This window comes from Bombina bombina, chromosome 1 (genome assembly GCF_027579735.1).
Source record: "Bombina bombina isolate aBomBom1 chromosome 1, aBomBom1.pri, whole genome shotgun sequence".
Classification (NCBI taxonomy): domain Eukaryota; kingdom Metazoa; phylum Chordata; class Amphibia; order Anura; family Bombinatoridae; genus Bombina; species Bombina bombina.
Window position 1 is genome coordinate 823,043,850 of NC_069499.1, and position 24,173 is coordinate 823,068,022.

Here is a 24,173-nt window from a genome sequence, read left to right on the forward strand (position 1 = left end):
TTTGTCGGTCAGTACCCTGAAGGGTCAGATTTCTGCCTTATCTATTTTGCTACATAAGCATCTGGCGGATGTGCCAGATGTGCAATCTTTTTGTCAGGCCTTGGTCAGAATCAGGCATGTGTTTAAGTCCGTTTCCCCTCCTTGGAGCCTTAACCTTGTTCTTAGAGCTTTACAACAGGCTCCGTTTGATCCTTTCATTCCATAGATATAAAGTTGTTATCCTGGAAGGTTTTGTTTCTTATTGCTATTCTGCTCGGAGAGTGTGTGTTTCGCCTTACCTTATCTTTCATGCCGATAAGGCGGTGCTTCGTACTAAGTTTGGTTTCCTTCTAAAGTTGTTTCGGATAAAAGTATTATTCAGGAAATTGTTGTTCGTTCTCTATGTCCTAATCCTTCTTCTCATAAGGAACGTTTGTTGCACAACCTGGATGTTGTGCGTGCTCTAAAATTCTACCTTCAGGCGATTAGGGATTTTTGCCAGTCTTCTGCCCTGTTTGTTTGTTTGTTTGTTTCTCTGGGAAACGTAAGGGTCAGAAAGCTACTGCTACTTCTCTTTCTCTCTGGTTGTAAGTATAATTTGTTTGGCCTATGAGACTGCCTGAGAGAATTACAACTCACTCTACTAGGGCTATCTCTTCTTCTTGGGCTTTCAAAAATGAACCTTCTGTGGAACAGATTTGCAAGGCGGTAACTTGGTCTTCTCTGCATACTTTTTCAAAATTTTACAAATTTTGATACTTTTACCTCGACTGAGGCTTCTTTTGGGAGAAAGGTTCTTCAAACGATGGTGCCTTCTGTTTTGGTCTACCTGTCTTTTCTCTCTTTTGTCCTCTGTGTACTCTAGCTTGGGTATTGATTCCCAATAGTAATTGAGGACGCCGTGGACTCATATCTTAGGAAAGAAAACAAAATTTATGCTTACCTGATAAATGTATTTCCGGATATGGTGAGTCCACGGCCCCGCCCTTTTTATTTAAGACTGTTTTTTGACTAACCTCAGGCACCTCTACACCTTGTGTTACTCCTTTTTCTCCATTTACCTTCAGTCAAATGACTGGGGTTTGTGGGAAGGAGAGTGATAATTAACAGCTTGGCTGTGGTGCTCTTTGCCTCCTCCTGCTGACCAGGAGTGATATTCCCAACAGTAATTGAGGATGCTGTGGACTCACCATATCCGGAAATAAATAAATTTATCAGGTAAGCATAAATGTGTTGGTTTTTTTTTCTTTACTGATTCAGATAGAGCATGCAATTTTAAGCAACTTTCTAATTTACTAACATTATTACATTTCTCTTGTAAGGTGTATCCAGTCCAGGGATCATCCATTACTTGTGGGATATTCTCCTTCCCAACAGGAAGCTGCAAGAGGATCACCCACAGCAGAGCTGTCTATATAGCTCCTCCCCTAACTGCCACCTCCAGTCATTCTCTTGCAGCTCTCGACAAGGGAAGTAGCTAGAGTTGTGTTGACTTAGTGTAGTTTATCTTCAATCAAAAGTTTGTTATTTTTAAATGGTACCAGCGTTGTACTGTTTTTACCTCAGGCAGAAATTAGAAGAAGAGTTTTGCCTGAGGTTTTTGATGATCTTAGCAGGTTGTAACAAAGATCCACTGCTGTTCTCACACATAACTGAAGAGTATGGGAAAACTTCAGCTGGGAGAACGGCCTGCAGAATTAACTGCCCTGAGGTATGTTCAGTATATTTTTTTCTAGAGAGATAAGAAGTCTAGAAAATGCTGACAGTGCCTGATATATTTAAGGTAAGCCTGATTGCAGTGAATTAACGACGACTGGCATCATGCTTGCAGTAAAGGGTAATATTCATGTTACTTACTCTTATGGCTTAGTATGTTAAACGTTTACAGGATTTATAAAGAACGTTTTTTTACTAAGGGTGATAAATCTTTACTTGGGGCCTAGTTTTCCACATGGCTGTGATTTTACTCATAGGAATAGTTTATTAAGGCCCTCTGACTTTGAGTGCATGGTGGGTGGGGCCTACTTTCGCGCTCTAATTGCGCAGTAGTTTTTACATCCTGAGACATCCAGCTTCCCTGAAGGAGTCCCCTGACATATTGGACCTCTGTAAAGGGTTTTTGTGCCTACAAAAGTCGTTTTATGGGAAGGTAGGAGCCACAGTAGAACCGTTTTTTTGCTTTGTTTTTGAGCCTGAGGGGTTAATCATACATTTGCAAGTGGGTGCAATGCTATTTTAGTCTTGTATATACACTGTAAAAATGTCATAGAGTTAACTGCTTTTTTCACTGTTTTGCAGTTTTTGTGTTTGTTTTTTTCCCTTAAAGGCACAGTACCGTTTTTTATATTCTGCTTTCTCACATTAATTAAAATGTTATCAAAGCTTGCTGGTCTCATTACTAGTCTGTTAAACATGTCTGACATAGAGGAAACTCCTTGTTCATTATGTTTAGAAGCCATTGTGGAACCCCCTCTTAGAATGTGTACCAAATGCACTGATCTTACTATAAGTTATAAAGACCATATTCTGGCTTTAAAAGATTTATCACCAGAGGAAATTGACAAGGGGGAAGTTATGCCGACTAACTCTCCCCACGTGTCAGAGCCTATAACTCCCGCTCAAGGGACGCCAAGTACATCTAGCGCGCCCATAGCGTTTACCTTACAAGACATGGCGGCAGTTATGGATCATACCCTTACAGCGGTATTGTCCAAACTGCCAGGGTTACAAGGAAAGCGAGACAGCTCTGGGGCTAAGAAAAATACAGAGCTCTCTGACGCTTTAGTAGCTATGTCTGATACACCCTCACAATGTGCAGAAGCTGAGGCAGGAGAGCTTCTATCTGTGGGTGATTTTTCTGACTCAGGAAAGACACTTCAACCTGATTCTGATATGTCTACATTTAAATTTAAGCTTGAACACCTCCGCGTGTTTCTCAGGGAGGTTTTAGCAACTCTGGATGACTGTGACACCATTATAGTCCCAGAGAAATTGTGTAGATTGGATAAATACTATGCAGTGCCTGTTTACACTGATGTTTTTCCAATACCTAAGAGGTTTTCAGAAATTATTACTAAGGAATGGGATAGATCAGGTGTACCGTTCTCTCCCCCTCCTGTTTTTAAAAAGATGTTTCCCATAGATGCCGCTACACAGGACTTGTGGCAAACGGTCCCTAAGGTGGAGGGAGCAGTTTCTGCCCTAGCTAAGCGTACAACTATCCCCGTCGAGGACAGTTGTGCTTTTCTAGATCCAATGGATAATAATGGGTTACCTAAAGAAAATGTTTATTCAACAAGGTTTTATTCTCCAGCCTCTTGCATGCATTGCCCCTGTCACTGCTGCTGCGGCCTTCTGGTTTGAGTCTCTAGAAGAGGCTCTACAGGTAGAAACCCCATTGGATGATATCCTTGACAAGCTTAAAAGCTCTTGATAGCCAATTCATTTCTTTCTGACGCCGTTGTTCATTTAACCAAACTAACGGCTAAGAACTCAGGTTTTGCCATTCAGGCGCGTAGGGCGTTATGGCTTAAATCCTGGTCAGCTGATGTTACTTCAAAGTCTAAGCTTCTCAACATTCCCTTCAAGGGGCAGACCCTATTCGGGCCTGGACTGAAGGAGATCATTTCTGATATTACTGGAGGAAAAGGTCACGCCCTTCCTCAGGATAGGTCCAACAAATTAAGGACCAAACAGACTAATTTTCGTGCCTTTCAAAACTTCCTCTAACACAAAACAAGAGGGAAATTTTGCCCAGTCCAAGCCGGTCTGGAGACCTAACCAGGCTTGGAACAAAGGAAAGCAGGCCAAAAAACCTGCTGCTGCCTCTAAGACAGCATGAAAGATCAGCCCCTGCACCGGTAACGGATCTAGTTGGGGGCAGACTTTCTCTCTTCGCCCAGGCTTGGGTAAGAGATGTCCAGGATCCCTGGTCGTTGGAAATTGTGTCCCAGGGATATCTTCTGGACTTCAAAGCTTCTTCCCCAAAAGGAAGATTTCATCTCTCACAATTATCTGCAAACCAGATAAAGAGAGAGGCATTCTTACATTGTGTTCAAGACCTCCTAGTTATGGGAATGATCCACCCAGTTCCAAAGGAGGAACAGGGGCAAGGCTTCTATTCAAATCTGTTTGTAGTTCCCAAGAAAGAGGGAACCTTCAGACCAATCTTAGATCTCAAGATCCTAAACAAATTTCTCAGGGTCCCATCCTTCAAGATGGAGACTATTCGAACCATCCTACCTATGATCCAGGAGGGTCAATATATGACTACCGTGGACTTAAAGGATGCTTATCTTCATATTCCGATACACAGAGATCATCATCGGTTTCTCAGGTTCGCCTTCCTAGACAGGCATTACCAGTTTGTGGCTCTTCCCTTTGGGTTAGCTACGGCACCAAGAATCTTTACAAAGGTTCTGGGGTCACTCCTGGCGGTCCTAAGGCAGCGGGGTATAGCAGTAGCCCCTTACCTAGACGACATTCTGATACAGGCGTCGAATTTTCAAATCGCCAGGTCCCATACGGACATTGTTCTGGCATTCCTGAGGTCTCATGGGTGGAAAGTGAACGAAGAAAAGAGTTCTCTATCCCCTCTCACAAGAGTTTCCTTCCTAGGAACTCTAATAGATTCTGTAGAAATGAAGATTTACCTGACAGAGGCCAGGTTGTCAAAACTTCTAAATTCCTGCCGTGTTCTTTATTCTACTTCTCGCCCTTCAGTGGCTCAGTGTATGGAAGTAATCAGCTTAATGGTAGCGGCAATGGACATAGTGCCATTTGCTTGCCTACATCTCAGACCGCTGCAACTCTGCATGCTCAGTCAGTGTAATGGGGATTACACAGATTTGTCCCCTCTACTAAATCTGGATCAAGAGACCAGGGATTCTCTTCTCTGGTGGCTATCTCGGGTCAATCTGTCCAAGGGTATGACCTTCCGCAGGCCAGATTGGACAATAGTAACGACAGATGCCAGCCTTTTGGGCTGGGGTGCAGTCTGGAACTCCCTGAAGGCTCAGGGCTCGTGGACTCAGAAGGAGGCACTCCTTCCGATAAACATTCTGGAACTAAGAGCGATATTCAATGCTCTTCAGGCTTGGTCTCAGCTTGCTGCGGTCAGGTTCATCAGATTTCAGTCCGACAACATCATGACTGTAGCTTACATCAACCATCAAGGGGGAACAAGGAGTTCCCTAGCAATGTTGGAAGTTTCAAAGATAATTCTATGGGCAGAGGTTCACTCTTGCCATCTATCTGCTATCCATATCCCAGGAGTAGAGAACTGGGAGACGGATTTTCTAAGTCGACAGACTTTTCATCCGGGGGAGTGGGAACTCCATCCGGAGGTGTTTGCGCAGTTGATTCAACTTTGGGTCAAACGAGAGCTGGATCTCATGGTGTCTCGTCAGAACGCCAAGCTTCCTTGTTACGGATCCAGGTCCAGGGATCCCAAGGCAGCACTGATAGATGCTCTAGCAGCGCCTTTGTCCTTCAACCTGGCTTATGTGTTTCCACCATTTCCTCTGCTCCCTCGTCTGATTGCCAAGATCAAGCAGGAGAGAGCTTCGGTGATTTTGATAGCACCTGCGTGGCCACGCAGGACTTGGTACGCAGATCTGGTGGACATATCCTTTCCACCATGGACTCTACCGCTGAGACAGGACCTTCTACTTCAGGGTCCTTTCAACCATCCAAATCTAATTTCTCTGCGTCTGACTGCTTGGAGATTGAACGCTTGATTTTATCAAAGCGTGGTTTCTCCGAATCGGTCATTGATGCCTTAATACAGGCGCGAAAACCTGTCACCAGGAAAATCTATCATAAGATATGGTGTAAATATCTTCATTGGTGTGAATCCAAGGGTTACTCATGGAGTAAAGTCAGGATTCCTAGGATATTATCCTTTCTCCAAGAAGGATTGGAGAAGGGTTTGTCAGCTAGTTCCTTAAAGGGACAGATTTCTGTTCTGTCTATTCTTTTGCACAAACGTCTGGCTGAGGTTCCAGATGTTCAGGCGTTCTGTCAGGCTTTGGTTAGAATCAAGCCTGTGTTTAAACCTGTTAAATTTAGTTCTTAAAGTTCTTCAAGGGGTTCCGTTTGAACCTTTGCATTCCATAGATATTAAGCTCTTATCTTGAAAAGTCCTGTTTTTAGTAGCTATCTCCTCGGTTCGAAGAGTTTCGGAGTTATCTGCTTTACAATCTGATTCCCCTTATCTCATTTTCCATGCAGATATGGTAGCAAACCTGGTTTTCTACCTAAGGTGGTATCTAATAAGAATACCAATCAGGAGATTGTTGTTCCGTCACTGTGTCCTAATCCTTCTTCAAAGAAGGAACGTCTATTACACAATCTTGGCGTGATTCGTGCTTTAAAGTTTTATTTACAAGCTACTAAAGATTTTCGTCAAACATCTGCATTGTTTGTTGTCTACTCTGGACAGAGGAGAGGCCAAAAGGCTTCGGCAACTTCTCTTTCTTTTTGGCTAAGAAGTATAATCCGCTTAGCTTATGAGACTTGCTGGCCAGCAGCCTCCTGAAAGAATTACAGCTCATTCTACTAGAGCGGTAGCTTCCACATGGGCTTTTAAGAATGAGGCTTCTGTTGAACAGATTTGTAAGGCGGCGACTTGGTCTTCGCTTCATACTTTTTCTAAATTCTACAAATTTGATACTTTTGCTTCTTCGGAGGCTATTTTTGGGAGAAAGGTCTTACAGGCAGTGGTGCCTTCCGTTTAAGCGCCTGCCTTGTCCCTCCCTTCATCCGTGTCCTATAGCTTTGGTATTGGTATCCCACAAGTAATGGATGATCCGTGGACTGGATACACCTTACAAGAGAAAACAAAATTTATGCTTACCTGATAAATTTATTTCTCTTGTGGTGTATCCAGTCCACGGCCCGCCCTGTCATTTTAAGGCAGGTGTTTTTTTATTTATTTTTAAACTACAGTCACCACTGCACCCTATAGTTTCTCCTTTCTCTTGCTTGTCTTCGGTCGAATGACTGGAGGTGGCAGTTAGGGGAGGAGCTATATAGACAGCTCTGCTGTGGGTGATCCTCTTGCAGCTTCCTGTTGGGAAGGAGAATATCCCACAAGTAATGGATGATCCGTGGACTGGATACACCACAAGAGAAATAAATTTATCAGGTAAGCATAAATTTTGTTTTTCTTCGTTCTCTTGCTATCTTTATTTAAAAAGCAGGAATGTAAAGATTAGGAACCTGCCCAATTTTGGTTAAGAACCTGGGTTACGCTTGCTTACTGGTGGCTGAATGTAGCCACCAATAAGCAAACTAGCGCTATCCAGGGTGCTGAACCTAATATGGTTTGGCTCCTAAGCTTTACATTCCTGCTTTTTAAATAAAGATAGCAAGAGAAGGAAGAAAATATTTATAAGGATAGGAGTTAGAAAGTTGCTTAAAATTGCATGCTCTATCTGAATCATGAAAGAAATAAATTGGGTTTAGTATCCCTTTTTAAAGAAGGAATTTCTTTTTATTTATTTTTTTGCACGTCTGCTAGCTAGCCTGTTTATTCATTTTATTGTTAATATTTTAGAGGCCTGTCACATTCTGCAGAGCTTTTATACTGGGTTAAGTTATTGCACAATGTTTTTGTCAAAAGATAAGTCTTACAAATATATAAGCTTGAGAGGTGTATAAATAGTTTAAAATGTTCTTTATTTAAAAATGTAAGTGGAGGCTTCCCCTCAGTTGTGCACATTTTACATTATCCTGCTACATTTTACAAAACTGAGTGCGTATCTGAGACAGAAAGATTTGCGGTCATCTTCCTAAATAAATGTGACAGAAATAAGCTTTCCAAAAGCACATACAAACAGTCTATTAACTTCTATAAACATTACACCTCAATAGTAATATGTGCCCCTTTAACATAACTTTTTATTCCAACATTAAAATGAATGAAGAAATAAAATGCATTGATTAAAAAAGTGGGGAAAAAATTTAACCATTGCCTTTTATCTGTTTTATATCAATAATAGAGACATGAAACTCAAACATCTTCTTTCATGATTTAGATAGGACATACAGTTTAAATCAACTTTCCAGTTTACTTTTTTTAACCCCTTAATGACAACTGACGTACCAGGTACGTCATGCATTAACAACCAGTTAATGACAATAGACGTACCTGGTACGTCAGTTGTCTAAGAGAGTGCTGGAAGCGATCGCAATCGCTTCCAGCAGCTCTCAGGGTATTGCAGTGATGTCTCGATATGGAGGCATCCTGCAATACCTTTTCAGAAGACTCCGATGCAGAGAGAGCCACTCTGTGGCCCTCTCTGCACCGGTAGCGATGGTGCCGGTTCGTTGGTGGGTGGGAGCATAACAGGGAGGCGGGTGGGCGGCCCATCGCTACCCGGCATCCGGTTCCTGTAAGTGCAATGTGCACGCCGGGTGCCGGGGGCGCGCGTGCACGTGCACGTGCGCGATTAGCTGGCCACTGACACCAATGAGGAGGGAAGAGGGGGGAAAAAAGATTTTAAAAATATAAATATATAAGGATCTGGGAGGGGGAGGGGGTTGGGGTATTGTGGGGGGCTGCTACACTACAGAAAATATTAATAATTGCAAAAAGAGAAAAAGATACTTTTGTTTTTGGGGGCAAATTTGGTACTGGCAGACAGCTGCCAGTACCCAAGATGGCGGCAAATAGGTAGGGGAGAGTGTTAGAGAGCTGGGGGGGGGGATCATGGAGGTTGGGGCTAAGGCAGGGGTCCATCACAGCTAAAACATTTTATTTTTTTTTATTAAAAAAAAAAAAGAAAAACTCCTTTTATTTAGTACTGGCAGACTTTCTGCCAGTACTTAAGATGGCGGGGACAATTGTGGGGTGGGGGAGGGAAGAGAGCTGTTTGGGAGGGATCAGGGGGTGGGATGTGTCAGGTGGGAGGCTGATCTCTACCCTAAAGCTAAAATTAACCCTGCAAGCTCCCTACAACCTACCTAATTAACCCCTTCACTGCTGGGCATAATTTACGTGTGGTGCGCAGCAGCATTTAGCGGCCTTCTAATTACCAAAAAGCAATGCCAAAGCCATATATGTCTGCTATTTCTGAACAAAGGGGATCCCAAAGAAGCTTTTACAACAATTTGTGCCATAATAGCACAAGCTGTTTGTAAATACTTTCAGTGAGAAACCTAAAATTGTGAAAAATGAATTTTTTTTTAATTGTTTGCTCGCATTTGGCGGTGAAATAGTGGCATAAAATATATCAAAATGGGCCTAGATCAATACTTGGGGTTGTCTACTACACTACCCTAAAGCTAAAATTAACCATGCAAGCTCCCTACAACCTACCTAATTAACCCCTTCACTGCTGGGCATAATTTACGTGTGGTGCGCAGCAGCATTTAGCGGCCTTCTAATTACCAAAAAGCAACCCCAAAGCCATATAAGTCTGCTATTTCTGAACAAAGGGGATCCCAAAGAAGCATTTACAACCATTTGTGCCTTAATTGCAGAAGCTGTTTGTAAATAATTTCAGTGGGAAACCTAAAGTTTGTGACAAAATTTGTGAAAAAGTGAACTTTTTTTTTTATTTGATGACATTTGGCGGTGAAATGGTGGCATGAAATATACCAAAATGGGCCTAGATCAATACTTTGGGTTGTCTTCTAAAAAAAAATATATACATGTCAAGGGATATTCAGGTTTTCCTGACAGATATCAGGGTTCCAATGTAACTAGCGCTAATTTTGAAAAAAAGGGGTTTGGAAATAGCAAAGTGCTACTTGTATTTATGGCCCTATAAATTGCAAAAAAAGCAAAGAACATGTAAACATTGGGTATTTCTAAACTCAGGACAAAATTTAGAAACTATTTAGCATAGGTGTTTTTTGGTGATTGTAGATGTGTAACAGATTTTGGGGGTCAAAGTTAGAAAAAGTGTGTTTTTTTTTCAATTTTTTCCTCATATTTTATATTTTTTTTTATAGGAAATTATAAGATATGATGAAAATAATGGTATCTTTAGAAAGTCCATTTAATGGCGAGAAAAACGGTATATAATATGTGTGGGTACAGTAAATGTGTAAGAGGAAAATTACAGCTAAACACAAACACAGCAGAAATGTAAAAATAGCCTTTGTCATTAAGGGTAAGAAAATTGAAAAATGGTCTGGTCATTAAGGGGTTAATCAAATTTGCTTCATTCTCTTGGTATCATTTGTTGAAGGAGCAGCAATGCGCTACTTATTTTTAACTGAACACATGAGTGAGCCAATGACAATCAGTATATATATATATATATATATATATATGCAGCCACCAATCAGCAGCTGGAACCTAGGTTCTTTGCTGCTCCTGAGCTTACCTAGATAATTCTTTCAGCAAAGGATAACAATAGAAGGAAGCAAATTAAATAATAGAAGTAGATTAGAATGTTGTTTAAAATTGCATGTTTATTTCTGAATCATGAAAGAAAAAATGTGGGTGTTATGTCCCTTTAAATATCCACCATATCTATAACCCCATGGTTAGGGATACTCCTGGGAAATACATATTAATGACTATTTAAAAAAAAACAAAATTGCTAGTGTGCTGTATAGGTGGCCACTTTTAATTTTCTCTTGTGCTAAAAGTTTTAGCAACCTTTTTTAAGAAATAATTGATGTGTTTTAGCCAAAACACATCAATTATTTTAAAAAACGGTTGACTATTCCCATGTACAATGATGAACAAAACGCACCAAAATCTAAAGGGGCATACATTTTTCTCCTGCTGTGAAAGGTGAATAAATTTTCATTCCTATGGCATGGAGAGTTCACGACTTCATTCCAATTACTAGTGGGGATATTCACCTCCTGGCCAGCAGGAGGAGGCAAAGAGCACCCCAGCAGAGCTGTTAAGTGTCACTTCCCTTACCCATAAGCCCCAGTCATTCTTTACTTCTTTAATCGGGAGGAATACGAAGATGAGTGTCTGAGAAGATTTAATCCTTTAGTGGGTACTTTTCCCTACAAGCAAGGATTTGGGTCTAGCTGTGTCCATGTCAATATCTTTAGTAAGAGTAGTGGTGGCTTTTAGCAGTTAGAAGGCGGCAAGGTTGTCTTTGCTTCTAACATTATTGCTACCCCTGTTATAGAAAGCCAGAGTTGGTTACTCTGTGCTCTCTTTTTCTACAGGTCCCTGATAGAGAGTAAGTGTTCTTTCATACCTTGTTAGCTGTCTTTCTGACCGACAGCTGGATCTTTAGGAAAGTGCTTTTGTCTTCTAGGTACTGAAGGCTTGCACTTTAAGGAGTTTATCTCTTCACTGGATCTCATATGGGACATATTTTATCCTTTATTAAGGGTACATCTGGGGCAGCTTGCAGGCACTATGTATGTGTGAGAGAGACTAAGGGGTTAATTGTTTCCCTTATTATCAGAGATGGGATCTCTTATGGGAATAGCTGAAGGGGCATTATTTCCAATATTGTTAATAAAAAAAATCCATAACGATGTTATGGTAACATATAGGTTTCCTTAAACTTTTCACTTTAAAGTTTATCCAATAGAAACGCACGCCTTTAGCCTGTGGCACAGTTTCTTTTGCTGCCGCTCACGTGACTTCCCTCTCTTCAGTTTGTAATGCAGAATGGAGCGGCGTAATTTTCAGTGAGTCGTCTTCTGTGGCAGCTGTGGCGATATCGTCTTGCTGACCTGCTGGAGAGTCCTTCTTCCTCTTGTATTAGTTGCAGCTTCTGGACCGGTTACGGTAGGACACCTCAGTCAGACTGAGGTGTAAAGGTGCAATTTTTTTGTTTCACAATTTTTTTTATACTCAGCTATGGACACCGAACAGGAGTCTGTTTCTTTTGATAAATTCTTATTATGTTTAGAAGCTTAAATTGTTGTACCTATGCAATTTTGTTCCTCATGTTTAGCTAAGACTCTAAAATTTAAAGATAAGTTACTCCCTTCTGAGCCTATTGTCTCTCAGGATAATGCTGTTCAGGATATACCACAGCTTTCTCCTCAAACGTCGCAAGCCTTAATGGTCTCACATACGGTGCGCTGCGGTTCCTCTCAGCCTCCTGGGGGGCGTTTATTTACCAGGAGATTTTGCTGCACAGATAACTTCAGCAGTATCTGCAGCTTTATCTGCCTTCCCTGTTGCGGGTAAGAGAAAATCAAATCATATTTCTGCTAGTAAGTTGTCTAACCCATCTACTTCTGCAATGGTTAACCTCTCCCATATGTATGATGAGGAGGCTAACTCAGTAGCTTCTAAGGGTGAGATCTCAGATTCTGACATTGTAAGGGAAAATTCTGTTGATTCTGAAGAAGTTAATTTCAGATTTAAACTTGAGCACCTCCGTTTACTTCTAAAGGAAGTCCTGGCTATTTTGCACGACTCCGACCCTTCTGTCGTGTGTCAAACCTAAAAAACTAGTAAACTTAATATATATTATGATGTTCCTTCTTCAATGGAAGTATTTCCAGTTCCAGACCATATGTCGGAAATTATAGCTGAGGAATGAAATAAGCCAGGGATTCCATTTTCTTCTCCTCCTGTTTTTAAAATGTTTCCTGTTACTGACTCCATTCGTGATTTGTGGCGCACTGTGCCTAAGGTGGAAGGAGCTATCTCTACTCTAGCTAAAAGAACTAATATTCCTATAGAGGATAGCTGTTCTTTCAAGGATGCCATGGATAAGAAGCTTGAAGCTTACTTAAAGAAGATGTACATTTATCAGTGATTACAGTGGCAACCTACTGCAAGTATTGCTATGGTTGCAAGTGCTGCATCTTATTGGTGCAATGCCTTGTCTGCGCTGATTTTAGAAGAGACTTCTATAGAAGAGATCCAAGATAGGATCAAGGCTCTTAAACTGGCCAATTCTTTTATTTCTGATGCCAACATGCAAGTCATTAGACTGGGAGCCAAGATGTCTAGCTTCGCTGTTCTAGCTCGCAGGGCTCTGATGCTAAAATCTTGGTCGGCTGATGTAACTTCCAAGTCCAAGCTAATATCTTTACCTTATAAGGGTGGCGGAGATAATTTCTGAGATTACAGGTGGAAAGGGGTCTTTCCTACCTCAGGACAAGAAGGATAGACCTAAGGGTCGCCAAAATTCTAATTTTCGTTCCTTTTGTAACTTCAAAGGACAGAAGTCTCCCTCTTCCTCTTTCAAGCTGGAGCAGTCCAAGACCACCTGGAGGTCCAGCCAGCCTTAGAATCCAATCCAAAAAGCCTTCATCTGATGCTAAATCAGCATGAAGGGTCCGCCCCTTATCCAGTTTTGGATCAAGTGGGGGGCAAGCTTTCTTTTTTTCGACAAGCTTGGATACGCAATGTCCCAGATCCTTGGACTGTAGACATAGTATCCCAGGGTTACAAAATAGGATTCAAGACTTGTCCTCCCAGGGGCAGATTCATCCTCTCAAGATTATCTGCAGACCATGTAATAAGACAGACCTTCTTAAGCTGCGTACAGAACCTATCCTCCCTGGGAGTGATTGTTCCAGTTCCTGTAAGGGAACAGGGTCAAGAAGTCTATTAAAATCTACTTGTGGTTCCCAAAAAGGAGGGAACTTTCCGTCCCATTTTAGACCTAAAATGTCTCAACAAATTCCTCAGGGTTCCGTCCTTTAAGATGGAAACCATTCGTTCCATTCTTCCCTTGGTACAAGAGGGTCAGTTCTTGATGACCATAGACCTGAAGGACGCGTATCTTTATGTTCCCATTCACAGGGATTATCACCAGTTCCTGAGGTTCGCCTTTCTGGACAAGCACTTCCAATTTGTTGCACTTCTGTTTGGCCTTGTCATAGCTTCCAGAATATTCACAAAGGTTCTGGAGGCTCTTTTGACAGTGGTCAGATCTCAGGGAATTGCAGTGGCGCCTTACCTAGACAACTTCTTTGTTCAGGCGTCATCTTTTTAACTATCAAAATCTCATACAGAAATGTTGTCTTTTCTACGTTGCCACGGGTGGAAAGTAAATCTGAAAAAGAGTTCCCTTGTTCCAGCTACAAGGGTGTGTTTCTTATGGACTATCATAGATTTCCTGTCAATGTATATTTTCGTGACGGATGTTGCTTCGTGCCTTTCTCTCCAGTCTGCTATTCGTCCATCAATGGCTCAATGCATGGAGGTAATTGGTCTGATGGTTGCTTCCATGGACATTATTCCTTTTGCTTGGTTCCATCTGAGACCTCTGCAACTCTGCATGCTCGGTCAATGGAACGGAGACCATTCAGATCTATCGCAGAGGATAAATCTGGATCCCCTAACAAGAGACTCTCTCTCCTGATGAATTTCACAGGACCATCTGTCTCGCGGCACATGCTTCCTGAGACCTTCCTGGGTGATTGTGACTACAGACACCAGCCTGTTAGGCTGGGGAGCAGTTTGGGGCTCTTTAAAAGCTCAGGGCCTGTGGACTTGGGAGGAGTCTTCTCTTCCCATAAACATCTTCGAGTTGAGAGCAATCTTCAATGCCTTGATGGCTTGGCCTCAATTATCTTTAGTCCGGTTTATCAGATTCTAGTCGGACAACATCACCTCAGTGGCTTACATCAACCAACAGGGAGGAACTCTGAGTTCCTTAGCTATGAAGCAGGTGACTCGTATTATGCAGTGGGCGGAAGCTCACGATTGTCTCCTATCTGCCATCCACATTCCAGGGGTGGACAACTGGGAAGCAGATTTTTTGAGCAGACAGACCTTTCATTCTGGGGAGTGGGCTCTCCATCCGGAGATGTTCTCAAAGATATCCCTCAGGTGGGGGTTCCGGAGTTGAATCTGATGGCGTTTTGTCAAAATGCCAAGTTTCCAAAGTACCGTTAAAGGTCAAGAGATCCTCAGGCCGCTCTGATAGACGCTCTGGCGGTTCCTTGTAACTTCTCTCTGGCTTACCGGCTTCCTCCGTTTGCTCTCCGTCCACGAGTCATTGCTCGTATCAAACAGGAGAGAGCATCTGTAATTCTAATAGTGCCTGCATGGCCTCGCAGGATCTGGTGAAGATGTCATCACTTCCTCCTTGGAGGTTACCTCTGAGGAAGGACCTTCTACTTCAGGGTCCCTTCCTCCATCCAAATCTAGATTCTCTGAAGCTGACTGCTTGGCGATTTTGGCTAGTCATGGCTTCTCTGAGTCGGTCATTGATACCTTTCAGCCTCGCAAACCTGTTACAAGATTTACCATAAAGTATGGCGCAAATACCTCTATTGGTGTGAATCGAAGGGTTTCTCTTGGAGCAGGGTAAGGGTACCCAAAATTTTCTCTTTTCTTCAGGAGGGCCTGGAGAAGGGTTTGTCAGTCGGTACTCTGAAGGGTCAGATTTCTGCTCTCTCTATTCTTTTGCACAAATGTCTGGCAGATCTGCCAGATGTCCAATCTTTTGATCTTTTGTTCATGCCTTGGTCAGAATCCGGCCTGTGTTTAAACCTGTTGCTCCTCCTTGGAGCCTTAAAGGGACAGTTCACCCAAAAAATTCCTCCCCTTTAAATTATTCCCAATGATCCTTTTAACCTGCTAGAGTGTATTAAATTGGTTACAAGTAGCTCCTTTACTCCTATTTCAGCATTTGAAATAGCTGATTTAGCCTGTGGTATCGCCACCTACACTGAACAAATTAATACTGGAGTATAGGCTATTGAATAGCCTAAGTATACACAGCCAGCAGAAGAGATTACACTCTCTCTTGTTCTCTCTATGTATTGAGCTTTGGCGTTCCAGCCAAATAAAAGATAAGGAAGCAAGTCTGTTTACACAAACTTAGAACATAATGAGATCTGATATCATCTTTAAGTTCAACCCATTGTAATAGGCTGTGGTTTCAAAGCACAAAATCAGCTACTTCATATACACAAATAAGCATGAAAATGGAATTTCTCAAATATTTTATACTCTGCAGTTGGTATAACAAGTCATTTAAAATACATTAATGGAAAAAACAATTTTACAGTGTACTGTCCCTTTAACCTCGTTAAAGTTTTGCAGCAGGCTCCGTTTGAGCCGATGCATTCTGTTGATATCAAATTGTTTTCTTGGAAGGTTTTGTTTCTTGCTATTTCTTCTGCTCGCAGAATTTGTGAACATTCGGCTCTGCAGTGTAATTCCCCTTACCTTATTTTTCATGTGGATAAGGCGGTCCTTCGTACTCAGCTGGGATTTCTCCCTAAGGTAGTGTCAGATTGCAATATTAATCAGGAAATGTATGTTTTTTTTTCTTTTTGTCCCAATCCTCCTTCCCAGAAGAATGTCTTTTACATAATCTGGATGTTGTGCGTGCTCTAAAATTTTACCTTAAAGCAACTAAAGATTTTCGGCAATCTTCTGCCCTGTTCTTTGTTTTCTCTGGTAAGCGTAAGGATCATAAGGCCACTTCTACTACCCTTTCTCTCTGGTTGAGAAGTGTTATCCGATTGGCTTATGAGATAGCTGGACAGTAACCTCCTTAGAAAGGGCTGGCTCCTCTTCCTGGGCCTTCAAAAATGAAGCTTCTGTGGAACACATTTGCAAGGCGGCAACATAGTCCTCTGCATACTTTTTCAAAATTCTACAAATTTTATACTTTTGCCTCGGCTGAAGCTTCTTTTGGGAGAAAAGTTCTTCAAACGGTGGTGCCTTCTGTTTAGGTCCGCTTGTCTATTCTCCCTCCCTTTTCATTCTGTGTCCTCTAGCTTGGGTATTGGTTCCTACTAGTAATTGAAATGAAGTTGTGGACTCTCCATGCCATAGGAAAGAAAACTAAATTTATGCTTACCTGATAAATTTCTTTCTTTCCGGGCATGGAGAGTCCACGCCCCCTCCCGTTTTTATGTAAAACCTCAGACACTTCTATACCTTTGTTATCTTCTTTTTCCATTTCCCTTCGGCCGAATGGCTATGGGTAAGGGAAGTGACACTTAACAGCTCTGCTGGGGTGCTCTTTGCCTCCTCCTGCTGGCCAGTAGGTGAATATCCCCACTAGTAATTGGAATGAAGTAGTAGACTCTCCATGCCCGGAAAGAAAGAAATGTATCAGGTAAGCCTAAATTTTGTTTTTATTCGAATCAGTTGTTAATTTTTCAGTACATTAAACGGATGTAAAACAAAATATTTATAATTTTTTTAAAAACTTTTCCAATTTACTTTTTCTACAAAGAAAAATTGATCATAGAAGTAAATTAGAAAGTTGTTTAAAATATCCATGCTCTATCTGAATCACGAGGTTCCATATCCCTTTAAATACTCATGTTGCCATCATGATTAATGGTGTAAATATTCTAGGTCTAAACATTACCATCAATTAGATTGAGACTCCCAAAGTTCATAGGTCTACATGAAGATTAATAAAAATGTAATTAGTGTAAATCTAGTTTTACTGTACCCATAAATTAGTAGTGATTATACCTAGATCAAATTAAATGTGTATTTCCTCAAACTATTGAGGTATCTGCTCCCTTTCACTAATAAATCAGTCAATTCGCTCACCCCCTTAAAGCCCTGTATTTCCATTTTCTACCTTTCATAGGTGGAATCTCATGAATCTGTTTTTTCCTCTCTCTTCCTCCTGCTTTTCTTTGCTTATAGGGAGAAGACAGCTTTTCAGAGAAGGTAATTTTTAAAAATACAGAATCTTATTCTTCTTTAGCATTATTTTCTTTTTTGTTTTTAATGTACATCCTATCGGGCTACTCTGGGTTTTTAGTTTGAAAATCTGCATCTCTTCTGTGCCAGATGACATTAATAGGTGGCATTTTGCGTGGGTCCCTTTTGGGAATATTTAACAAGGATTGTATAATATCATATTTTCCATCGTGTATTTAAAAGAACAGGTTTTAAACTCTGCAGATAACACAAATATTGCAACATTACTCCATGCATATCAAACCTCAAAATAAGTACTTGCCTATATATATTCTGTTATGAAGGGATACCTAGGTAGGCATCTGGAGCACTAGATGGTAGGAAACAGTGCTGCCATCTATTGCTCTTGCAAATGGATAACAATCTTGCAAATCTGCTGCCACATAGTGCTCCAGAAAGGGGCCAACTCCTCAGCAAGAGTCGCTGCTTTTCAACAAAAGATGCCAAGCGAATGAAGAAAAAAATTGACAATAGAAGAAATTAGAAAGTTGTTTAAAATTGCATGGTCTATCTGAATTATAAAAGGGAAAAAAATTGGGTTTCATATCCTTTTAAAGGGACATGAAACCAACATTTTTTCTTTCATAATTTAGAAAGAGATTGCAATTTTAAACAACTTTCTAATTTACTTCTATTATCTAAATTGCTCCCTTCTCTTGATATCCTTTGCTGAAAAGCATATCTAGATAGGCTAAGAAGCTGCTGATTGGTTGCTGTACATAGATGCCTCGTGTGATTGGCTAACCCATGTGAATTGCTATTTCTTCAACAAAGGATATCTAAAGAATGAAGCAAATTAAACAATAGAAGCAAATTTGAATGTTGTTTAAAATTCTATTCTCTACTTGAATAACGAAAGAGAAAAATTTGGGGTTTAATGTTCCTTTAAGTAGTATGTGCTGTTGCTGCCTAAACAGTCATAGGGAGTGTCCTACTGCTGTCAAAGGGGCTCATATTCTGATGAATGGATCCAAGCTCCGTGGAATGATTTACATTTTGTTAGGGGGCTTTTTATCCATCTTCCAGGTTTGATACTTTAAATCCCTTTTGTGAACCTGCTTTGCAGAAGTTTGAAATGTTTACTAATTTGGATGCCAAGTGTACTATTCTTGTGAATAACTGTTCTTTATTCTGAGATTTTTGATAAGCTGACTTTTTCAGCAAGACATACTGTTTGCAGCTCTGATATAACAGTTCTGTCCCGTGGATATGGGCTGCTAGATTATGTTGTTAAATTGATTATTGTTGGTTACTTTTTAAATTGTGCCTTACAAATTGTCAGTCATCTTCAAAGTTTTTCTTATTTAGGCTCTGAAATTATTATGTTTTGGAAAGGGATTTTGGATAAGCTGGCTTTTTAGCAACACATATAGATATACTGTTTGCAGCTCTGGTAGAACCTTATATATTCTTTATACATACTCATTTGAAAGACAAAAAGAGAAGAGCGCAACCAGACTCAAGTGAAGAAAGTTTATTTAATAACACAACTAAAACACTGTAGGTATTCTGCGTACCAGATAAAGGATAAATCAAAGCATATAGAACACAATATCTTGACAGGTTTGGTTACCGGATGTAAAGTAAAGTCCTTAGCTAATCCTCTCGTGAAGTGGTATGCGCGGCTAGTCAGCTGTGAACTACTGAAAAAAGCCGGTTCCGGTTTCTGCCGGAAGTCTGTGTCCGTCACTGCCAATGCAGTGTATCATCAATAGAATCCTCTACGGCCGTTTCGTTCCCTAACGTAGGAACTTTCTCGAGGTTTCCTATACTCATTTGTCTTCGATTATGTTGTTAAATTGATTACTGTTCGTTTTTATTTAGAGTGTGTTCTTCCAAATTGTTAGTCAAAGATTTTCTTTTTCAGTTTCACTTGGATTCAGTTAAAGGAAGGCTGTATTGACAGTTTTTAAAGGGACACTTAACATCTGCTGAATATTTTCTAAACTTTTTCTGAGGAATCAAAATAAACTAATACACTGTTCTCAATGCTGTATGTTCATCTTACTACAAACTCTTCGTGAAAACTCCTCATATTTTCTATGCTTATCCACAGCTTGTGTTTTCTTATGTAGGGTCCCATCTTGTGACGCACGTTTCAGGCACTGCAGTCATGTGACATGTGTGCACCCAAGTCATGTGATGCGCACGGCAGCTTCTCTCACTGATCTTATAGAAGGCAGGCAAATTGTCAATGCTAATTCACTGTAATGCAAAGCGTGCATTGTAGTATATGAGGACAAAGATCTATTTTATATTTGTAATACAGTAATTGCATCTTCTTTTATCAAACATATTTTAAACATTTTATGTACTGAACAGATCCACAGTCTGTGTGTTTCACTGTTCACTGTTATAACTAAGTTCAGTTTCAATCACCAGCCCGATGTTCGGAGGGGAGGGAGGGGGAGAGTCTCTGTTTTTTTAACTCAGTTATTCAGTTCTCTGCAATATCTGAGGAGAATTTTCTCTCTTTGTGTTCCAGGAATTTACTTTTGTTTTCACCATCATATTATTTTAATCATCAAACGGCTCCACACTTTTTATGCTGTATAAAAAGTGTGGTGCTGTTTGATAATTAAAACACGAGTATATTATCAATTCTATGTTAAAATATGCTTATTGGATTTTCAGTCCTTTTCAATATAAATATAGCTCACATCTTTGTACATCTCTTGATAGTGTTATTTTGAGTGCATGAAAAGCACAATTTATATATAATTTATGGGACAATTTACTGTTTTCTCCTCGGTCTGAAATGAAAGAAACAATATTGTTAATCTGAAGTAAGTTGGTTAAACACTTAAAATAGACAGTTAAATATTCACTTTAGATTTAAAAGTATCTTATGCATTAGACACATCTCCCAGGTTCATAGATCTATATATATATATGTTATTTGGGTATTTTAAATAGATTTGAAAATTATAGACAAATCATTTATATGACTTTCTATGTATACATTAATTTATCTAAGAACTATGTAGATAAATTGTTATCAAAAGTACATAGGTTAAGATATTTTGAAATCTTGATTCTTAGGCTTTCAACTTCCCATATGTCTGTAGGTAACTTGAGTTCAGATTCTTTGTGTATCTAAAACTCAGCATGGAACAATTTAACACTTAGACGATAAGGGCTATCTCCTCTGAGTATGTTTGTATATTCCATTACCAGTTCAGACTGCTTCTTCAGATAGGGAAAAACCTCTGTATACAGGCTTCATTTGAAATGGATAATTTGAAATATCCTGGCCTGTAATGTGTACCTAGTCACAGCAAAGGGGGGTCTGTGTCATCCTGAGATTTTACAGATGTGAGTCCCTTTGTTCTCTGATGTTCTGTAATCAGGAAAAGGGGGGGGGGGGTCTATTTTGGTTATAGCCCACACAACTCATGTCAAGGAGATCTTAGCTGACATCAAATATCAAAATGTATTTGATACATATGTAGTTTATTTCATGCTATTTACATGTACCCTGTCAGATGGCTTGGTTACTCAAGTCCTTAATTGTGAAGAAGAAGAAAAAAATTCTACTAACTAAGGTTTATTCCTTTTTGAGTGCACTTCACCATTAATTTCCTTTTGTATATTTTTACTGCCTCTAAAATTAAATTGACCTATGTTTCAGTAATCTATTCCTTCATGGGAACTGAATTTGTAGCTGCAAGTGTTGCACCATCTTCATTTTAACTCTGGTCCTTTGGTACCTTTTCTTAAACTATCTTCAGAGTTAGTAACTTTGTCTACAACATCAGGTCTGGAGAATGATTTTAAACAACATGGCCACTTTTGACGTTTTGAACATTTGATTCAAAGAAGAGAACCATCATTAGCCTTCTCCATCTGATCTGCAGAGCTAGGAGTTTTCTTTTATCTACTTCGAATTGCTGAGTTCAGAAAGGAGACTCCCTTGTTTACAAGAAGAAGTATTATACTAAACCAAGTATAACAAAACAGCTGTGCAAGGCAGCAATTTGGTCTTCCTTGCATGGATTCAATAACTTTATTACATCAATGTGTCAACGCAGCAAGTAGTCTTTGGTAGGAGAGTCTTGATGGCACAACATCTTCCTAGGCTAGAGGTAATTTTTTTCATTCCACCTTTGAGTTTGCTTTTGCACTAACCAACCAGTTCTGAAGATAACACAAGAGTATGATGATAGCATATTATAACAATAATAAAAGTTTCTTCATATTCAAAGGGATGTCACATGAAAGCTGGCACAAACATTTTTTTGTGTATTTCTTAAGCTTTCCTTGCTTACCAATTTTGTTTGGCAACAGTCCTCTGTATCCCCACTCTCCAAATAGGTACTTGCTTTATTACATGTTAACTGAAGCTGACAAGAAGGGATGTATCCAAAGGCTTCTGGGAGTTTGTACGTTTTCCAAGTAGGCACAAGTCATATATATCCACCAGTGCTAAATATGATAATTTTACGTATAAAGACTTTAAAGGTATAGTAAAGTCAAAATGAGACATAAATTGATTGAATAGAGCATGAACGTTTAAACAACTGTCTCTTGGTATTCTTTTATTAAAGAGTAATCCTAGGTTAGCTCAAGAGTATTCAGTATGCAGTGTTTGCAACAATGTATAACATAGTACGCTCACTTAGATTTAGTCTACAACAAAGGCTGCCAAGAGAACAAAGCATGTTTGATAATAGAAGTAAATTGGAAATTTGTTTAAAATTGTGTTCTATCTTAATCATGAAAGTTTAATTCTGACTTTACTTTCCCTTTAATTTATGGCAAGTACAAATCCGTTTACCATGCTTTTCATTTCGAAAAGGTTTTATATTGTTTAGAACATGTTCTTTTAAATGTGAATTCCCATTCACTTGCATCCTATTTATCTTCTGCTTTAAATACCCTTTCACACACAAATCTGTAGTTGTGCATTAATTACTATATTTTATTAGAGTCTCTTGAAAGGGAACATATCATGGAGGAAATAAGTGGGCTATATAAAAGTAACGTGCCAAAATTCTTGCTGCTTGAGAGTGCAAGTTAGTTGGACTTCCTTTAAACCACTCCTAAGTGTGGATTAATTTCAAATATATAACTTTGCTTTATATTCTGTAAAACATTCTGTTTAATTAGGTGTAATTTTAACATGTTTTACTAGAACCCACAAGCAAGAAAAATGTTGGTTTTATCAATATAGCCCACTTTCTACCATGTAATGTCCCTTTATATGAGTAGAAAACAAATAAGTACTGTATACCTCGCAGCTGTGGCCTATAGCCTCTGACTAGTGCAAATGCATTACTTTATTTTACACTCTTGAAAGAGAAATGGTTAAAATATAATAACTATTAATGAGACAAACTAGCCATTACTATTTCAAGCACCAAAATCAGACTATTCATTTGGTAATTCTTTTCAAACCATTTGTAATTTACAAGCTCATCTGAAAATCTGATCAGCAATAAGCACTTTCCATTTATTTTTATTTCAGACATCAATTTCCTAGCTAATTAAATTTATGAAAATTAAACTTTGCTGCAACTCAGTCTATTTGGATCTGTGTGTTTATTATTTTTTTATATATGTCATGCGACTTATCTTTTCAAACCTTTGTTTTTGGTTCATGCCTCTGTTTGTTGTAGCCATGTTGGTTTCTTGTAAGGAGTTTTGGTTGATGTTTCTTGTATAAGAGGATTTTCCATCTTTTTTGAGGCGTCTCTTCATTTGCCTGACTTCTTTTGTAGTTTTTTTTACTTTATCACTGAATGTTATTCTCTGTATCTCTGAATATTAATTACTACTTTACTGCATTTGTTTCCTTCCAGGAGAAATCTGTGATGCGTAATCTGGATTGTGATGGGGCTGAGAGTCCTCTGAAGATACCAAAGGAGATTTGGCTTTTGATGGATCACTTGGTTACTACTGCTTGTCACCAGGTATGTGCCTGTGTGTACTGTGCTGACAGCATAATATGGTATGACTATACCTTTAAAAAAGTGATAGAGTAGTCCAGACTTTAAAGGGACAATGTACCCTAATTTATTCTCCCCTTTAATTTGTTCTTCATTATCCATTTTATCTGCTGGAATGTATTAAATTGTTTACGGTTTGCTCCTTTATCTTTATTTCAGCGTTTAAAATGCATGATTTTACCTGTGGTATCTCTACCTATACTGAAAGTTTCTATACTTAAAGGGACAGTCAACACTAAAATTGTTTTATATATATATATAAGAGAGAGAGAATATAATAGTTAACGCATTTACTACCCATTCCCCAGCTTTACACAACCAAAATTTCTGCCTGTTTCTAAGCCATGGGTTGCCAACCTTTCGGACCTCAAGGACCACTAAACTCACAATTTTGAATCCCATAGACCACTAACATGATTTTTTTTTACAAACCTGTATATGTGTGTGTGTGTGTATATATATATATATATATATATATATATATATATATATATATATATATGTGTATATATATGTATGTATATATATATATATCACAGTCACTAGAATAGGCACTCCATACAACATAGCAACCTCCAGGGTGCACTTTAGAAAAATATCCAAATTAGCAGGCAAGAAAAAGTCACTTACTGAAAAAGTAAAACTTAGCATTTAATAAA

General features: G+C 39.5%; 1 protein-coding gene across 2 annotated transcripts in view; it reads left to right on the top strand.

Annotated features, from left to right (window-relative positions):
- The window catches only part of OCRL (OCRL inositol polyphosphate-5-phosphatase), a 353,818-nt gene that overhangs the window by 304,773 nt on the left and 24,872 nt on the right, over positions 1–24,173 (top strand). Inside the window, exons 19-20 of one of the 2 annotated variants that reach the window (XM_053699401.1) lie at positions 17,510–17,533; positions 23,368–23,478. In XM_053699401.1, the coding sequence (XP_053555376.1) occupies positions 17,510–17,533; positions 23,368–23,478 (135 nt within the window). The remainder of the gene's footprint in view (positions 1–17,509; positions 17,534–23,367; positions 23,479–24,173) is intronic. The other variant, XM_053699402.1, reaches the window with a different exon arrangement.